The sequence below is a fragment of the Lonchura striata genome, chromosome 2, assembly GCF_046129695.1.
Source record: "Lonchura striata isolate bLonStr1 chromosome 2, bLonStr1.mat, whole genome shotgun sequence".
NCBI lineage: Eukaryota > Metazoa > Chordata > Aves > Passeriformes > Estrildidae > Lonchura > Lonchura striata.
The window spans coordinates 100,618,770-100,638,120 of NC_134604.1; the positions used below are offsets into that span (position 1 = coordinate 100,618,770).

At 35.9% G+C, this 19,351-nt stretch overlaps 1 protein-coding gene across 2 annotated transcripts in view; it reads right to left on the reverse strand.

Annotated features, from left to right (window-relative positions):
- CTPS2 (CTP synthase 2) overlaps nucleotides 1–19,351 on the reverse strand; it is a 57,019-nt gene that overhangs the window by 32,928 nt on the left and 4,740 nt on the right. For both annotated transcript variants that reach the window (XM_021532338.3, XM_077781618.1), the window contains exons 5-13: nucleotides 18,522–18,638; nucleotides 18,120–18,203; nucleotides 15,534–15,614; nucleotides 14,042–14,193; nucleotides 13,653–13,785; nucleotides 11,467–11,555; nucleotides 10,645–10,739; nucleotides 9,752–9,814; nucleotides 9,082–9,125 (exon numbers count right to left, since the gene is read on the reverse strand). In XM_021532338.3, the coding sequence (XP_021388013.1) occupies nucleotides 9,082–9,125; nucleotides 9,752–9,814; nucleotides 10,645–10,739; nucleotides 11,467–11,555; nucleotides 13,653–13,785; nucleotides 14,042–14,193; nucleotides 15,534–15,614; nucleotides 18,120–18,203; nucleotides 18,522–18,638 (858 nt within the window). The remainder of the gene's footprint in view (nucleotides 1–9,081; nucleotides 9,126–9,751; nucleotides 9,815–10,644; nucleotides 10,740–11,466; nucleotides 11,556–13,652; nucleotides 13,786–14,041; nucleotides 14,194–15,533; nucleotides 15,615–18,119; nucleotides 18,204–18,521; nucleotides 18,639–19,351) is intronic.

A 19,351-nucleotide genomic window follows, 5' to 3' on the forward strand; every position in this document is an offset into this window, starting at 1 on the left:
AGTTTGGTGTATGGGACCCACCCTAACCCATACAATGCATTCCAAGCCACCAGCCCCATGGTTGCTTGCACTGCTACTCCCATATCCCACAGCAGGAGGAGAGGTTCTGTTAGGATAGACAGCAGCAGCTCCTGAAATCCTGTAGAGCCAAAAAAGCAAATCCTGTAGAGCTAAAAAAAAAAAAGGAGAAAGTGCATTACCAGCTTTGTCCTTCAGCTGGACTGGACAGATACTGGGAGATGCCTTGCCCCAGTTCTGTGAATTCCAAGCCAATGCCAAGCTTTTGCACTGAATTTTAAATCAGTGTATTTGTCCTCTCCACAACCTTGAAATTAAGTGTCAAGAAACCTGACAAGTCTTCCACTGTTAAAACCCTGTAGCTGGACACCTCCCTGTAAAATAACACAGGGAGATTGTCCTCATCAACCAAATGCCTCTGTAACTATTAAAATCTGCAATACCATGAGCACCCAGAGAGGTGAACAAGGGCCACAACTTTGGACATGGCATCTCAAGCAGAATGGGAAACAACTGCAGAAAGAGATGAAGAAATTACTAGATCTAAGTAGCAGGACTCACAGAGGAAGACTAAACTATCAAAGATTTCTGAATCAAAAAAAAGAAAAAAAGGAAGATGGGGAATTTCACTGATGTCAAAGGCCATTTTAAGAAGGAAGATGTCTGTTCTGCCTATCTGCAGGGACAGGAGAATCAAAGGGCTTAAGGGCATCAAGGCCTGTGGACACACAGAAATGCACTCTAAGAAAACCCAGAAGGGTAAGATAAGGAGGCTGTAGATTCCCCATTATTTAAGGCACTTAAGAATATATTGAGCAGACATCCAGCATAAATACTGAAGACCCCACTCCAGGGAAAAGGAAGTACTTATTTATATGATCTCTAGGGACTCTTCTAACACTCTTCTGACACTTGGAAGTGAGTGCAAACACATTCAAAAGGGCTGCTAATGCAATATTTACATAACTCATCTACCTAGGTTTGCCTGGTTTTCTCAGGAAGCCTCCTACTTGCCTGTTATGGAATCCTACACCCATACATCTGCAGTTCCAAAAACATCCCTTCTGCCCCATCCATCTCCTACAGACCCACAAAGCTCTTTGTTTAGAGTTATAAATGATGAAATGACAACTGATTCTGAAGAAGTGATGGACAGGGTGAAAAATCTAGTCAGTGGACCTGGAGCCAAGCACAAAAAAATGACAACAGACAGCAGGCAGATTAGAAACCACAAGGAGAAACCACAGCCAGAACCAGTAACTCAGCAGCTGTAAAATTAACAATGTTGGGTCATGAAGCATCAACCACAGGCTGATTATCAACTCCAGGATGTCCCACAGACCATCAATGGAAGATGATAAAACCATTGGAACATTCAGAATGGAACATTCTCAATGGAACATTCAGAACCTGCAGAACACAATAATCAGTTATAAAGGTGTTCCCAAGAAGGGACTCGTTTTCAGAACCTCACATAAAACTTTCTCATTTAGAACACTTCAGTTCTTTACCATCCACATCATGCAATGTTTTGTTTTTTAACACTAGCAACCAAAATATTATTCCACAGGAACTTCATCTTTTTCCTGTGCTAAGAAATAGCACAAAATGTGGAGAAGTGTAATTAACTACTCACACAAAGAGCAAGTGGCTCTCTTAATTTTATTTACGTATTTGGATATGTTTAAAAATACCTTATAATTGCCATTTTCCAAAAGGCCACTACAACAACAAATGTTATACATATCACCACAGGAGTCTTTATCACACTTCTCTGAGTGTAGTTCACCTTGAAGTGAAGAACACACAAATTCAAGCAAGAAGACCTCTCCAGTATCACCTATAAAGATAAATATACATCAAGTGCAGTGGAGGATGATGACACATTTCAGAGATAAAAAAATATTACTAATTTCTACTGCTAAAGTATCCTACTCCTTTGACTACTGAAAACACAATAACTAGTGCACTGACTCAATGACACATGCTAGTTTCATAATTAGGGTGGAGTATTCAAGCAACTATAAAGGTTGCCCCAATCAGAGACTCTCACTGCTGGATACATCTGAAAGCTCTGGGTTCCGAGTGAGGTAAGCATAACCGAAATATATTGGGTCTTTCAAACCCTTAAACCTAACTTAGATAATTTCCTTTCTTGGGAAAGTTGATCAATTTTACAGGGAAAAAACCCAACTCTTTTCATCTAGGTTAAGTATTACCCATTAGATGGTTAATTAAACAATGAAGAGAGTGTCATAGATATATTTCAAATTGTGATTGTTATTGTCTGTTTTGTTTGCAGTTGTTCTTCAAGACAACATCTGAGAAACATGGAACATTTACTCAATGAAAACCTTCTGAAGTATTTTACCCAGTATGCTTTACAGGAGGGCAGCACCAGTGCACTGTCCATTGGTGGGCTGAAGAATCTACTTCAGAATCAATTTGCACAGTACCTGAAGGTGAGTTTCACTCTCTTTGTATTCACTATGTTGCCATGGAATGCATGAGAAAAAGGGCAGATTACTGTGCCCAAATGGTTTCACTAAATCTGTAATTCTTAAATAAGGTTTGGCTTATAAAACTTCATTTACATTGGATATTTGATATTTGGATATATTTTATCTGTTCATCAAACAGACACTTGAGCACAGAGTTTATAACAAAGTTCCTATGAAATCAAATGCAAAAAAATCTAAGAGCTGTTCTGTTTGGGTTTGGTTTTTTGTTGTTTTTTTTTTTTTTTTTAATGCAAGCCATATTTCACCTGAAATACTGTATCTGAATCTTATAAAATATTTTTCATTTCAATCTAAATAATGAATCTCGAATCTATAAAATATATACCAAAAAAATCTATAAACCAAGTAAAACAGTAGAACACATTTAAAAGCAAGAGACCTCAGGCAATTTCTATCTAGGTTAAATTACCACCATCACAAAATAAAAGAAGTTTGCCATTCCAGAACAATGCCACTGAGCTAGAGGGAGAAATACCTATATCCTGTAGCTATAAAAAAAAAAAAATCTATGTTCTGATTTTATATATATTCTCTGCTAAATCTTTCCTAAATTGCATTAGGACTCAATTTAGATTCTTCTGCTAGACTAATCTTTAAATACTGTGTTTTGGATAGCTCACATAAGCAATTTTTGCTGAAGGTCTGAAATAAGTGGCACTCCCATAAAAATTACAGTATTTTGAGAATTAGAAATTTAGTCATTTCAATTAACATGAAATAGCTTATTAACAACAGACTCTCTAAAAAACCCTAATAAAACACAAAGGGTTTTTTTCTTTTTCTGAAAAGACAGCTTAGAAATTGATTGCCAAAATGTAACAGAAATGTGATGGCAATTTCAGAAATATAATTCTTTTTATAACACTAAAGACAATTCAACATCATATTAATTTTCCCAGATATGTGGAAATGGAACTGTTCAGAAAGAGCAACACTGATGTTTTCTGTCTGGACCTCAGACATTTTCAAGCAACAAATCTTTTGGCAGATATTTGTAGCACCATAATAAATCAATATCAAAACATAACAGATTATTACAAAACATGCAGAACTACATGGTATGAACAAAAGAAAACATTTTATGAATTTAAATTATAACTTCAAATTTGGTTTATATTATTTAATTAGCCTTATCAGAGTTGTTATCAGAATATTCACTGCATCAGGATGCTACATGCACTCTTACCAGACATGACAAATAAAAGAAGCTAATAATCTAAACTAAATTTAATATATTAGCAAGATGTTTTTAACAGTGAATACAGTATTCCTACTAAAGAGGGAAAAAGAGAAAAGAGAAAATGGAAAAGAGATCCTCAGATCCTGGCCCAAAGCATAAAGAAATTAGCAACATTTTTTCAAAACGTGCATGCAGGACCCAATTTAGTTTCTAATAAAGGAGTAGGTCATATGCATATTATTTTTTACCAGTGATTATGCACCTGCCACAGCTATTTCACCTGCTCCATTTCCCAGATTCCAAATTTACCCAGAAGACTGAAGTAAGCCATCTGAGTAATACTTTGTCTTTCACAAATGGTTATACATCTTTGTCAACATTTTTGGCAGACAACAGCAGACACTGTCCTACTAGTTGAACCAGTCAAACCAGTAAATACAACACCACCAGTAACACCTCCAAGTAACACTGACTGTCACTGAATGCATCATTTCTTGGCAACATGCTTTGTAGAAAAATGCTCATTGTAATCTAATTATTTCATTCTCTTTTTTTTTTTTTTTAATTCTTGTCCTATAAAAACAGGATCAATTCTCACTTGATAACATAATTAAATCATTGGACAAAAATAAGGATGGATCTGTCAGCTTTGATGAGTTTTTGATGATTGTAAAAAAGATAACTGGTACAGGACAGTGAGGCATCTGGAAGAACGAGTATCACTGCCTTGAAGAAGACCCTGGTATTTGTTTACATAATGTGTACATCTAAACCCACAGATTTGTTATTATTTTAAGGCATATGGAATAAAGATTTAACAGAAAAGAAAGCATGTTTGTGTTGTGTTTCATCCACAGTCACCAGCCACACATTCCAGCTAAAATGCCATCCAACTAGTTCAGAATTACTGTTTCTATTTCATGCTACATTTGAGGTGTTATTTAACAAATCCTGCTTTACCTGGGCTATCATTTGGACGTCTAGAGAATTTCAAATCACACAGTTTCTAAAACACGCAAAAAGAAAGATGCAGCATTCTATTTGAAGAGTGTTTCTTAGAGTATCCATCCTATCCAATACTCCTCACAGATCAGTTTCATCATTCACAAAAGATGACACTTCGTAAAACAAGCAGTTCATTTTTTTTTAAATAAAGTACTTATTTTCAATAGCAATGTAACAATGCCAAGTATGATAACTGCAACACTGGATACTAATTTTAAATTATATTTACATAAGTATGTACTTTTTTGTTATGACATGTAAGTATATATAAACTGAGTGACTTGTTGCAGTTAAAGCTCATTAACCTTATTTGATGCAGTCTTACCCTTTTCATTGCATGATTCCTGAAACAGATGTGTTTTCATGGACATTATTATTTACTTCAAGAAGAAATTAGTAAAAGAGAAATATAAAGAACAGATATTTTGAAGACAAGTAATCAGTGGATTAGGGACTAATCCTACTAGAGAACTTGGAATTTTGGACTGAATTTTAACACCAACATTATCCATTATATTGATAAATCATGTCGATCTCTTAAGTTACTTATGCACTTAAAGACTTGGCTTAATTGCAAAGCCCATGAAGTGCATTCAAGATCCCATACTACTGTAGTTCCTATCCCTGAATTTCCCCTCAATGAAGTGAGGAATAAATAAAGTACTCCACACCAGTGATGCATGAATAGGAGCCTTAAAATTATAATGTTTAAACATCATATGATTGTCCTAAAATGCTTCCAGGTCACTCTTTTACAAAACCTCTTTAGTTGTTGAAATGTGTTATTTCTTGGAATAAAGAAAATTGTATGTATTACTTGTTTCCTGGTCTATGAAAACATTCTAAATTAACAATATGGTTTGATTTAAAAAGTAAATACACCACATGCACATTATGCTAACCAAGCTCCACCAGCAACTTTACACACACACCTAAGTACAATCACAGAATTTTAGGACATGCTTTTTGCCTGTGTGAGACATACATTCCTTTCGTCTCTTAGAACAACCTTAGAAATTTTGGAATTCAATCAGGTTACTGACATCCTGAATAGGAAACATGGGCACTAGGAAATTAACATGTTTTAAGAGTGTCACCTACTGGTAAAATATACTTCTGCACAATTTCTTGAGTATATAGAAAATGCAGTTATTTTACCCAGTGCAGTAAGCTCAGTTTCATAATCCTATACAATGTGTAATTGTTCATGAAGAACAATGATCAAAATTAAAATTAGCTTTTTTAAATCAGAGAAAAAAAAGGAAAATTATTCCCAGAAAGTATTTTTTTTCTTCCAGAACAGTATTAGATGCAGTTGCAATAAAACCAACAAAGAACATCATTAAAAGAATAATTTCAAAAGAGCTAAGTTTAATAGTAGAGGAAGATGAGGAAAATGGAACAAAACAAATAACTCTTCATTCATCCAGTGAATGTAGTTCACTAGAAGTTCAAACCATAGTTTCCCTTTAAAGGACTTACTTTTGAAATTACCATTTAGGTGAGAAACTTCACACCAAGCTCTACACTCAAGCAAATTTGTTACCTTTCTGAACAGCCATCCTCCTGCAAAGAATACTAAAAATTTATCTACCATTATTTTTCAAAAAGGCTAGGAAGTAAAGCAGAAAGCTTAAAAATATATAATGGAAACACCACCTGCAAATAATCAACCAAGAACTTGGTCTCTGTTCAGAGCTCATGTACCTCCTTTATCTTCCCTTCTGAGCTAGGGCAATGCTCCAGGCTTGCAAAAGGGCATTGAGGTTCTGGAGTATGTCCAGAAAATGGCAACAGACCTGAAGAAGCGTCAGGAGCACAAGTCTGACATGGAGCTGTTGAGGAGGCTGGGGTTTAGCCTGAGAAAGGGAGGCTCAGGGGTGACCCCATCAATCTGTACAACTGCCCGACAGCAGCACGTGGGGACCGGGCGATTCTCCCAGGCAGCCAGCAACAGGATGAGAGGAAATGGCTTCAAACTGTGCCACGGGAGGTTCAGGCTGGAAATTAGGAGCAACTTCTTCTCTGAAAGGGTTCCTAAGCATTGGAATGGGCCACCCAGGGACGTGGTGAGGTCATCATCTCTGGAGATGTTAAAGACACAGATGTATGTGGTACTTAAGGCCACGGTCCAGTTGACAAGGTGGTATTTGGTTTAAGGTTGGACTTGATTTTGCAGGTCTTTTCCAACCTAAATGATTCTGTGATTCTGTGTAGTACTGAGATACAGGACTACTTGATAATTGTAGTTTTTATTTGCAGCAAAAAGGTTCAAATTTCCATAGATGCAGTCAACAAAGAGAAACAAAAGAGACTAAAATATTTTCTAAGCACTTTAGATGAAACTATCAACTTTAGTAGTACAGTTCTGAGTACTTGAATGCTTAGCAAATTAAGAAGCAACATAAGTAGTTGTGTATTTTATGATGCCCCTCAGTTCCCCTGCCAAACTACGCGTCAAGTTCTGTCTCTTTTTTAAATAATAAAAGGAAATGTAACTACTGCCTCACCAGTATCCTCCTTTTCCCTCTTCTGTTTTCAAAGGAGGGGAAACCGAAAGAAAAGCACACTACTTCAGTCCTAAGTTAGTGCACAGTAGCATCACAAGATATTATCAGTGCTGATATACTCCAATTAACTTTCTTAGATAAATGAAACATAATGAAACATCTACAAATAATGAAACATCTTAGATAATGAAACACCTACATCAGTTCGATAGTCCAAAAGCTTCAGTAATCTGTTTCTCTTCCAACTGTTTTTATTAATTATATAGGATATCTAAACAGCTTTCAGCACAAGATGGACTCTGCTAAGGCAGATTATTTAGCAGCTGTAATTATTGGTAGTGCAAATCTCCCACTTGGAATGATTTACATCTGTTTCTTGTCCAGAACTGAGGCATCAAAGATCAGATTAAGATGCTGAAATATGACTGTCAATAACCAATTTCAGAACCTTAATGCAGCTCAGAAAAACAGAATACCCATTACACATACTGCAATGATAACACTTCCATTGTAAACAAAGTATTAATCTTCTATGACACATTCACTTCATTATTTTCTTAACTTCATGTCCACACAATTTTCTCTTTAACGTATCTACCTTACTTGCCCTTGAATCTAAACTGCAAATCACCCAGTTAAATACCATTAAATAAAACTGACAATCAAAAAGCTCTAGAAATAAGGATTCCCCAGAATCAGTCTTCTGTGCTCTACCTTCTTACAATCTAAAAGTTTACAGTAAGCTTTCAACACCCGACACATTTTAAAACACACTGCTATTATGAAATTGACCCCTGCAGTGAAAGAGTACATTTTTGCACATAGTCAAGGGGAAAGGAAGAGACCTCTAACTATGTCAAGACCACAAATTTGATGCCAAAAGCAAAGTTGACCTTCACTCACCTGAGGACCCCTCCCAACACCACCAAATTCTAGCATCAAGTCTCACCTGAAACACTGAAGGTCTTTAATTTACCTTTGAAAGTTCAGACTAGATTATCCTTCCTATGCAAATAAGCAACTTTGACAAACTGAGCAAATGTTCTAAGAACCCGCTTATTTGCACATTTCAGACAGAAAAAAGTATGTTTTACTTGCAAAACCCAACAAAATTCTTTTGAAGGAAATTCATACAGAAACAGTAGGTATTGTGAGCAAACCACTTCCTTTGTCACTAGAACAAATGTTTACATCTCACACCAAGATACTGCTTTATTTCTCATATTTATTTCTGTTATTTTTCATTTTCTTAAAACCCTCTTTCCCTGATCACTCTTAAGTTTTACTACATTAATAACGGTGCAAAATCCACTCTGAAATCCCATCATCAGCATATGATGCAGAGAGCACTGCCATATCTGGGACATTGACATTTCTATCAAAAGGAGGACCATAAGATGCATGGGGAGGACAGGTTTAGTGGTTATTTATATTATATATATTTAGGAAATATAATAATTTTTCAACCCATCTCCACTTAATTCTTATCTTTCATACAAATTTTTACTTTGGTAATAGCTTGTGCTATACCTTTCAGCTCCCTTTTATATTTTATTCCCTAGTAAAGACAACTTAAGCATTATTGTCTACTCCCAGCATGAGTTTACACAAAAGGAAACCATTAGAAAAATTACAAAAATAAAGCTAAGGCAATTCACAGAAGAAAACAGGCAATGGCAAGAGACTATCAGAAAATACCTTTTAAACAGTACAGAGTAAGGACAGCAGATACCACCTCATGTCTGACCATGTAAAAATATAGATAGATTTTAGCTAACACAGAGGTAACTCTTTTTAAGGAAGATGTATGTTCACAAAATACATGCAGGGAAAAAACAGTACTTACAACTGGGTTTTTTGTGTCTGGGTCAAATTCTGTAGAATTTGCATCTGGAACAGAAGTTCAAAGTAAACACAGTACATTTGCTCTACATGCGCTACAAATGCATAACAGCTCTGTGGCATTTCAGGGCTTGTCTACATTTATGTTACAATCTCATGAGTTGAAACACATCCTGCACCACTTCTGAAGCAATCACAGGAAGCATGTGACCTCAGACACAAGTTCCCTTTTCTGCTTTCCAAAACACTTTCCTCTCAGCTCTTACTTAGCATTAGAAATTCATTGATAAGTTAAATCTCTTCATACTACTACTGAACGGCTCTTGTTTGGCCACTCTGGCTAATGAAGGCAAGTGAGAAAACCACTTCTCAGCTCTTACTTCTCACCACCAGCACACTTCAGAAAGTGACTACAGAGGTGAACTCTAAGCACATTTTCTTTTACACTCTTTAGATCAAAAAGCAGGTTTCAAACAATCCACATAACAAAGAGTTCTTATTCCTTTGCACAGAGAGGTAGCATAAGGTACTTAGCTGAAAATGATCTTGCTGCAAGAGCTAAGTATCTAACAATCTTGGGATCTGTAAACAGTTCTAATAATAGATACATATTTCACACAGAGAATAAAAATTCCTCAAAATAAATCATATTCACACTAACATACTGAGCTCACCTTCCCAATTCAAACAGTTTCTTGCAAATTCCACAACTGCTAACTGCATTCCCAGGCAAACTCCTAGAAGAGAAAACAAAAACTCCAGATTTTCCAAGCCACAAAGTAGGACTTGCTGTTCTGTCTTAAACTTGACTACTTTGAAATCTTGGTATTCATTGCATATACACAGATTTACAAAAAACCTAAACCAAAAGTGGTTGCTCAATGTAAAACTCACACTTCAAACTTGGCACAGTATAAATACATGTGAACCAATTATGTGCTTTAAGCCCTTTCAAAGATATTTTATTCCTCTCATCTATTTTACTAATAATTACTGCAAAGACAAACAGAAGCTGAAAGCCTGGGTATATCCAGATTCAAACTTCGCTGCTTTAGCAACTACTCAGACACCTAAAAGTAAGGAATGTGGAGTAGGAAGCAAAGCCTCAGAGGCATTTACACAAATAGCACATAGCTTATAGGCCAGGCGATGTCTTTAGACTTTACCGTAATAACATACACCAGTAAATAAAAAAAAAAATAATATAGCAAAGTGGTCCAAAGACATCTATGTTTTCTGCATACTGTTTAATAAAGAGAATTCTAGTGATATAATTACAATGAGAAGTAAACTCTCTCCATTTTTGTACATGCAAGCTAAACCTTTGCAGAAGGGATTGATTTTTTTCTTCCTCATATAGCAGGTGTAATACAAGACAATGCTCCAGGGGTACTTTATATGGCAGATAGTCATAACATCACACATACTTCCTTAAGACAGGATCCTTCTGTAATGTGGGAATTTGGGTTTTCTGTTGCCTTTTTTTTTTTTATTATTTTCTTAATAAAATAAATTAGCTTGCTATACATCTCCTAAACACAGTAATTTCTCACTCTAATGATCTTACCAAGAAAAGGTTTTTTCTTTGTTCTTGCCCAGGAGATAGCTTGGAGTTTGCCTTCTGTTCCCCTAATTCCAAAACCTCCTGGGACCAGAATGCCACTGTAATAACATATATAAAAGAATTAATGTGTAGAGTCAAGCCAGCAGAGGAATCCACACAACTTGAAGACTCTTGAGGTTATAACTAAGCAAGCACAATTCACAAAAGGCATGTTTTATATGACCATTCAGAATACAAAGAAATCAAATTTGGAGATTTGTTTCATCTACCTACCCCAATTCTCATCTGACCAATATCACACTTCACAGTGATTCCCACTGCTTAAATAAATATTGCTCAAAGAAACTAGCTACATATTCACTGCTTAAAATCACAACACCCAAAGTTCAGATCTTCTAATACCAAAAAAAGCTAAATGCATATAGACAAGAAACAACATCCCTTTAAAAATACAAATTTAAATCCTAGCAATGATTCTTAACAGAGATATTTGCAGTGTGCATGTTGACAACAAAAAAACCTTTGACAACTGATCTGCACTGTAAAGGATATCCAAAAAAGCAAAACAATAATAAAACAATCAAAACTCTAAACCAACAACCAAAAAAAATGCAATTTTTCTAAAAAGATTAAGCAGACTTTGAGAATACACACTGATACTTCGATTTGCTGAAGCTTTTCACCACCCATGCAATTTACCCTTTCCCATAAGGAACAAAAATCTGGATGCATGGAGAAATTATTTGATTTACTGAAGCATTTTTCATCACGTGAAATAAATATTATGGTCTGCACTTGGGATACAGAATGCCCAATGTCACTTACTCTGCTTTGCACAGTTTGTGCCATGCCTGGTGATATTTGACTGAGTTCTCTGCTTCCGTAGAACGTTCGAGTTCTGTTGAATCTATGTACTAATAAAGAAAAACATGCAATGAAATGGTCTCTTCTTCCACAGAAAGAGCAACAGACAGTATATGGTCAAGTGCTAAGAGAAATTATTAAGATTTTCAAGTGCATTTGCCAATAAACCTCTAACAACTTCACTGAAGACTTTTCAGCAAATGCAGTATTTGCTTTTAAAACCAAGTGTTTGCTCTAACTGCAGCAATCTGAGCCCTTTTCTTTGCACACAGCTCAGGAGCTGTGTCTGCCTATAGCCCTGTATGGCACCTTCCAGGTAAGCAGATTAACTAGAATGCTTTGTAACTCTGAACCCAGGTTACCTTCCTAGGGCACCCAGGGTCAAACAAGGAGTGGTGCTGATTACCTTCCTGGATTTTGGGTACCACAGCTGGTCCAATCTTATTATAAGACTGGAAAAATCTGCAGTCTGTGAGAAAAGTGTTCCTGGGTACTCTTGGGTAGAAAGGGAGAAAGAATCATTATCATAGATAATGATTCTTTCTGGAAATACTGGAAATACTCCTGGAAATACTGCATTAGAATCTCTAGAGTCCTTAAAAATCACAGATCCTGATGCACCAATAGAGTGAAGTGAGGGGATAATGTACAGCACTGCGGACATAAAAAATCAGAGATTGATTCTGGGTTTGTTAATCTGTTTTTCTCAGATTAACATTTTGTTAATCTCTTTTTCTCATATTAACATAATTAACCACATTCTCATGTAGAGTCTATCCTCCGTAAAAATGAGATCATCTGAAATGGCAGAACTCACCTGTGTGCAGAGAAAGGCAACTGACAAGGTGATTGCTGAAAGTTTCCCAGACAAGATTGCTTTCTAGCAAACATTTTCTACTTTTTCCACATTCCAGAAGGCATCAAAAATACAACAGGAAAATAACTACTTTTGTATGTTGCTATTCTATACTAGAAGAATATTACACAACCAACTAAGAAGACACTATGACACCACGAGGTTGGAAAGAGAAACTAATGAGTTGGAGTTAACAAGTATTTTCCTTGCCAAACATATTAAGAAGGAACATTTATCAGTTAAAGAAGCATCAATTCATCATTCAGATTAAGCAGTTCCTTCAGAGCATGGGATTATACTGACAGCCTTTGGGTATAAACGCTAAAGGGAGGTCTGGACATGAGTTAAGCACAGTGGGAGCTGTGTCTGTTAACATTTCAGCACTGCACTGGAGCTCAGCAACCATGAGTTTTCATGCTGATTAATGCAGAAGCCCCACCAACATTAAGGCCAACTGCACATGAAGCTTGCTGTGGATTTTCAGACAGGGCACCTTTCATGTTTTTTGCTAAAAGCAAGGCTATTTTTCATATCATAAAAGTCTCCTACTCTGCAGCTGTTGGTACGAAACACTACAGTGACACAATCATGTAGGTCAGAAAGGACATTGGGAAGTCTCAAGACTCACTCCCTGCTCAAAGCAAGTCAAATTAGAGCAGGTTGTTTAGGATCATTTCCAGTCAGGATCTAAAAATCTCCAGGGATAAATTCTGGCTGTTCCCACTTTCTTGTTTCTTCATGCACACCGAAACAACATTTTAGAGTATTAGCAAATACTCTTCCCAGGGAACAAGAAAAGGCTGACCACCTGCCATTTACCCAATTTACCTAATTTTGGTCTTATCTTTTTTTTTTTTAAGACTGGTACATTTGCTCTTTTCTAATCATAAAATAATTAGGTTAGAAAGGATGTCTAAGATCATTGAATCCAACTGTTAATCCAGGACTGCCAAATCCACCATAAAACTATATGTCATGAAAACAAGTGAAATCTAGCTATGATAATAAATAAAAATTTGCAGATAAAGTGTGTTTTTTCATCAGATCCAGTTTTGGGAAATTTCAGTGTTCCTTTCAGGTGAGTTTAGTTCCAAATAAAATAATTAAATCTGAAAACATTTATTTTTAAAAATGAGATGCTTGGCCAGTCTGTATTTATCTGCCTGATTTGTTTTTTAGTTTTCACATGAATTAAAACTGCCACACACGATGGGAACTAGTAGGTTACCACAGATTGATACAATAGTAGAATCAAAGTATTCCCAAAAGCAAAAGCCAGAAATATGCTCACCATTAAATCCAGTTTGTAATTAATTGCCAGTGCAGAGTGTTCCAGAGCTTTGAAAACAGATGCATAGCAGTCACTTAGCTTGGTGTACTTGCCCACAAGAGCTATGGAACACACCTTCAGCAACCTTTCGTATCTGACAAAAACAAGTTCTTCAGTCACTACACCAAATTTCACCAAAAAAAGAAAAAAATATTTTAACAGCATTTGCTTTTTCTTTAACTCCACAAAATATCTCCTAAAATTTCCTAACTGCCAGTGTTTTTAAACCCAGACCATTCACAGGTGTCAACCAGCACTACACCCAGCCAGTCCAGTTTGGTGACTTCATAGCAGATAAAACCTAATTTGAATTACAGCACTTCTAGAGAAAGCAGCAGAACATAGAATACCTGCAAGCCATTTTCTTCCACTTCATTAGAAGATCACTTGGCTGGTCATCAATAGGCAAATTTAGCCTCTGTTTAAAATACTTAATTATGCCTTGCTCTTCCAATAGGATAGGTACTCGGTAAGTAGAAGAAACATCATGAATAAATATGACCTAACAAACAAAGGCAGAACATAAAAAACTTAGGTACATTTTTCATAGGAAAAATTCATTCCACTTTTTGATACTACATGCATTTTTTATTCTACACACATTCTGGTTTTTAAATACCTTCCTTTTGAATGAGTAGGACAGCACAGCTAATATTTAAGGTTCTGTTAAACCTACAAGGAAAAAGTTACTCAAAAAGTAAAAATGTGTTTTACTTCTCCTTCACACCATCATATAGGCTCGTCAAGCCTATCAATGCATCAGTTTTAATGCAAACATCTAGCCCCACAAGCACTCATGCTTGCTAGCACTTCCTTCCTCCCCTCTCACAAACCTGAGGAATATTAAGCATGAAAGCAAGAAAACAAATGAAACCTAACAAAACAGTCCAAATTTGGTTGTGACAAAGTCTCCTAAATGTATTTTGTTAGTGATCTAAACTATGTAATTACTGAGTACAGTCTATTTAAGGACCATTTTGTTCAGAACACATTTATAAAATGCATCCAAGCTGCCAGCAATTAAGGTGATTGTGCTTGGTTTACCTGAGATCACAGAGCTCAGAATCCTGAGCACAAGTGTTTTCAAGACATGAACAGTAAAGGGTACTCTCTTTGCTACCCTCGAGCTGCTTCTGTTCATCACAAACTGTACATGTGTGTTCTGCCCCATGCCTCTCTATGTGCCCATTCAATCTTAATCTCTTGAACCTTCAGCATTATCCATTACATTGAAAAGTAAAATGCTCTCACTTGCAAAAATATTTAAAGAGAAGTCAATTAATCAAAAGTAATATTTGAATACCAATTAGTTGCAAACTATTAGGGGAAAAATTACACATGAATTACAGAAGAATATATAATTACACAGCAGATGCATGGTTAAGGGCATAAATAGTCTATTACATATAATCACAGTAAGTGTTCATGTGGCTGTGACCATGTGGACATAAGTAAATCACCTAGCTTTAACCACACTTTGCTCATCCATTATTATAATCACCTGAGATGATTTATGGGCAATAAATACTTAACAATAAATAATGAATAAAACCAGCCATAGCTGTGAAAACCGTAGAGTGTCATGCTATGTATAACAATTAACCATGTACTTAAAATCTATTTTTTATTAGCTTTTACACAACATGCATTTAAATTACTAATGACTGTTTGACATAAAACTTAACATTTATACTCCTGATATTTTGAAAATGCTATAGCATCCATAATAACAAGATAAAATTTATAAAGACAATCACACATGATTGAAGCAGTCAGAAGTTGAAAACAGAAATGCAAAGAAGTATTTGTATACTTTCCCACATGTAACATTGAAGTACAGACCTGCTCAGGCTCCACATGACAAAACATGGAAATCTTCTCCTTCACAGCCATTTCTATAGGTTTTGCACTTCTGCAGACTATCTGTCATAAGAGAAGGAAAAACTTCAAATATTTACTAGGTAAACCAATAGAAGATCCTCAACATTTTGTAGTGAAATTCATCTCCTTTGGAAGCAGAGCACAAACAAATGTGCCTTTTTTCACTCTTTCCCCCCTGTTGGAGTTCTACGATGTATCAGAGCTCACAAATATCTACTAGCAAAGCAGAAGCAAATCCATCATCTGCCCATACTGACCAATTTTCTTTCATCTTTTATTGGTATTCTCTGTAATATTCCTTCCTCATATTCTTCTTTCTGGCAGCTACTATTGTAATACTCTTTCCCTCAAGTCTAGCATCTCTACAAGTATGAATATGATGAATCAAAGGAAATATTGTAATCTTATCAATAGGATCAGATTTAAATTAAGAGCAATAATACTTATCCTTACATGCATGAGTATTTCGGTATTTCAGCATCTTCTTAATTTAGACATCATGACAAAAACAAGGCCAAAGAAGAAAAAACTAATTCATAATTGTATGGAATTTTTACTGGTGCTAGTATTTTGCTGATACATTTAAACCCCAGTAATTTCAGAAAATATTGATAATTTTTAACTGATGAAAAAAATAATTATACGCTTTGGTGTTTGTTGGAAGGGTCTTTTTCTGCAGTATGTAACTCCAGGCAACTAGATCAAAATGCAAAACTGCTCTAGTAAAGTGCCTACTAATTACTCAGTCTACTCCCTTAAGTTATTTTGAAACCTGAAAGTGTAACAAAAAGTAGGATGATCCTGTTACAAGACTACTTCGTTACTTTCCCGATCTTTCTAGCAAATGCAACTACTTAATTCATCAAGCCCTTTTGCTCAGAAACTTCCAGCTGCCCTTTGATCACCTTGCTTAGCTACCCTGATTCTGATGGAGTCTAATTAACTTACCCTAACCTTAGAAGTAATTCTAGAAACAGAAAAAAAAATACCAAGTATAAGGGAAAGTTATTGTGCTTTTAAATCAAAATGCAATCAGGAAACAGTTTGTACATTCTATTCACTTAAGCACAATTCATATGTAAAATTTGGCACAGTTTGAAGCTGAAGTTATAATTCATAAACCTTGATAGTATGAGCACGAGTAAACCCACTTTGAAATCTGCTGTCTGTCTTGCAGAGACAAACTTAAAGTTAATGCAGACACAGAAATCAAAAACATCAGAACCAGCACGAAAATAACACAACTACAATAAAAATGGGAGAGATGCACCGCAAAGGCCCATAACACATAACAGAAAATGAGGAAGAATTGAATCCAACAGGGCAGCTCTGACAAGTGCATACTAAAGTGCTGCCTCAGAGTACAGGATCTCTGCAGCCACAGCACAGCATCCATCTGGCACACAGAACACCCCAGGGAGAACAGAGAGGCTTGGGCACACAGAGCTGAGCTACCCCAGGGATGCCCGGGAGCAGGCAGGGAGGCAGCAGGGATTCAGAACTGGATGAAATGGGCTCAGCTGTAGGAGCTGCCCCATGTGCTGCCCTGACAGCAACCATTTAAATGTTGTCCTGAAGCAGCACTCAAGGAGCTTTATAAGGGCACCAAGAGGCTGCACCTCAAGTGAGATCTGTCCCTGCTTCAGGTGTCAACAGCAGCAGTCAAAAACCAAAAATGATACTGTGCTCCTGGCAGTCCCGGAACTGCGCCAGGCAAGAACCCAAGATGCAAGACAGTCACCGTGTTTGTCCGTTCTCCTTTTATTACACACACACACTTAGCAGGCTTTTTAAAGAAAATTATTTTTTGGAGTGGAGGGAGAAGTCAGGCCCTGGCAATTGCCTTAAAAGCCTTCAAAATGAACAGGCAACTTTCCCACTTCAAGAGGGATTTTGGAGATTAGGCCCTGAAACTTGGAACACAGTACAGCATTACATTAATAAAAGTCTTTCCTTCCACAAGCTGGTTACAATTATCCTGTCACATCCATTTGACACCAAACACATCTTTCACATACCCTATTTCCAAATCCATTGCTTTTGTAGTTAAAAACACATTCATTTATAAAAGTAAAATGAAAGAGCTGAAAAAAAAACTTCAGAAAGAAGCACAACACAAAATTTAGTTGTGTGACTATCTTAAGAGTAATTTTTATTTTTTGAAGATATATACATTGCTTCTTCTTAATAATGCATTAAAAAAATCTGGATGTTACGAGACAGTAACATTCTTGGTCTTTCTACAAAGTGAGTTGAGATTTCACTTATTTTTAGCAGTGAAGAATTATTTTTGCAAAAAAGATGCCTTTAGAAGAACCTAGTTACAGTCCCAAGATATTGCAAGAAGTTAGTTGAAATAAGTTTGTGATTAGAGTGATTTTGACTAATTTGATTTCTGTGGCTTTAATGGAGCTTTGCAGCACATATTTTGCATTTCTTCTAAAATCCTCATGTCTCTTGAGAGACTATGGCTTATTCTTTGAACACAAGTTATGCAAGGATATTTCTAGATGACCTATAAATAAAAATCTGTATATATTGACTCACCAAATCTGGAGACAAGCCTAGACCCCTCAGTGCTCGAACACTGTTCTGTGTTGGTTTTGTCTTCTGTTCACCAGTAGCATTGGGCTGAAAAGGCACATTTTGAAAGCTCAAATAGCAACTAACATCTGCTAACAAAGCAGTTGCAGATTAAAAGACAAAATTCATTGCAAATAATAATAAACATATCCAAAGAGAGCCATAATACGCCAATAATATTTACAGGAAATAAACATATCCAAAGAGAGCCATAATATGCCAGAAACAGAAATGACCCCACTGTTTTTACTTGTATATGAAATACTGAATTCCAATTCAAGTCAAGTTGACTTTGTTGTTTTTGTTTTCAGAGAACAACATTCCATATAATTGGCTCAGGCAGAAGAAGAATATTCCAAAACTTACCTGTGGTACTAGGCTAACATGAATATTACAGAAGTTTTCTCTTTTTGCTTTGAACTGAAACTGTCTAAATGCTTCAACAAATGGCATTCCTTCAATATCTCCAATGGTTCCACCCAGCTGAAAAGGAAATGGATATGTCAGTGGCAGAAAGCAAAAACAAAAGAAAAAAAAAAAGTCTCATATATTTCAAGATATTTTCTGAAACTTTTATCTGAAAAGTACCCTGACAATTGAAATTTGCAAAGATACTCTACAAAGTGCTTTCATCTACTCTGCACGGCTTGTTTCTTGTGGAAAACATTATAAACAATTTTCAGGTTTTGTTATGTTCACTTTCCACCAAATACATAAGCTTCCCATGGGAAGATGGGTGGTGTTGCTCAATAATACATGCTTCACACTGCCTTCAAAGTGGTGAACCAGTAATCAATAGCTAAGTTGATGCAAAGGTTTTTATATAGGAAAACTTTATTTCCTGTCAGATTAAAAAATATTTGTGATTAACTAGAGACAGACATTTCTCAGTATTATCACGGCTTTCCAACATCAATAATTGTTTATTACCAAACCAAAATGCAATACAAAATACATGCTGAAATTTATTTATAACAGAAATCAAATGCCTTTCAAAGACACAGTGAGCTATAGCAGACTAAGCACTGAATAAAGCAGCTTTGCAAACAAGTCTGATGAAATAGTTGTATTTCAGAATGATCTTTTTGTGCCACCAAGTGGTTTTCAACAGAATTACATATTTCCAGAAAAACTGACAACTACATTTGTAAATCACACACATTTAGTCTAACTCCTTCAGGATTTTACAATGGAAA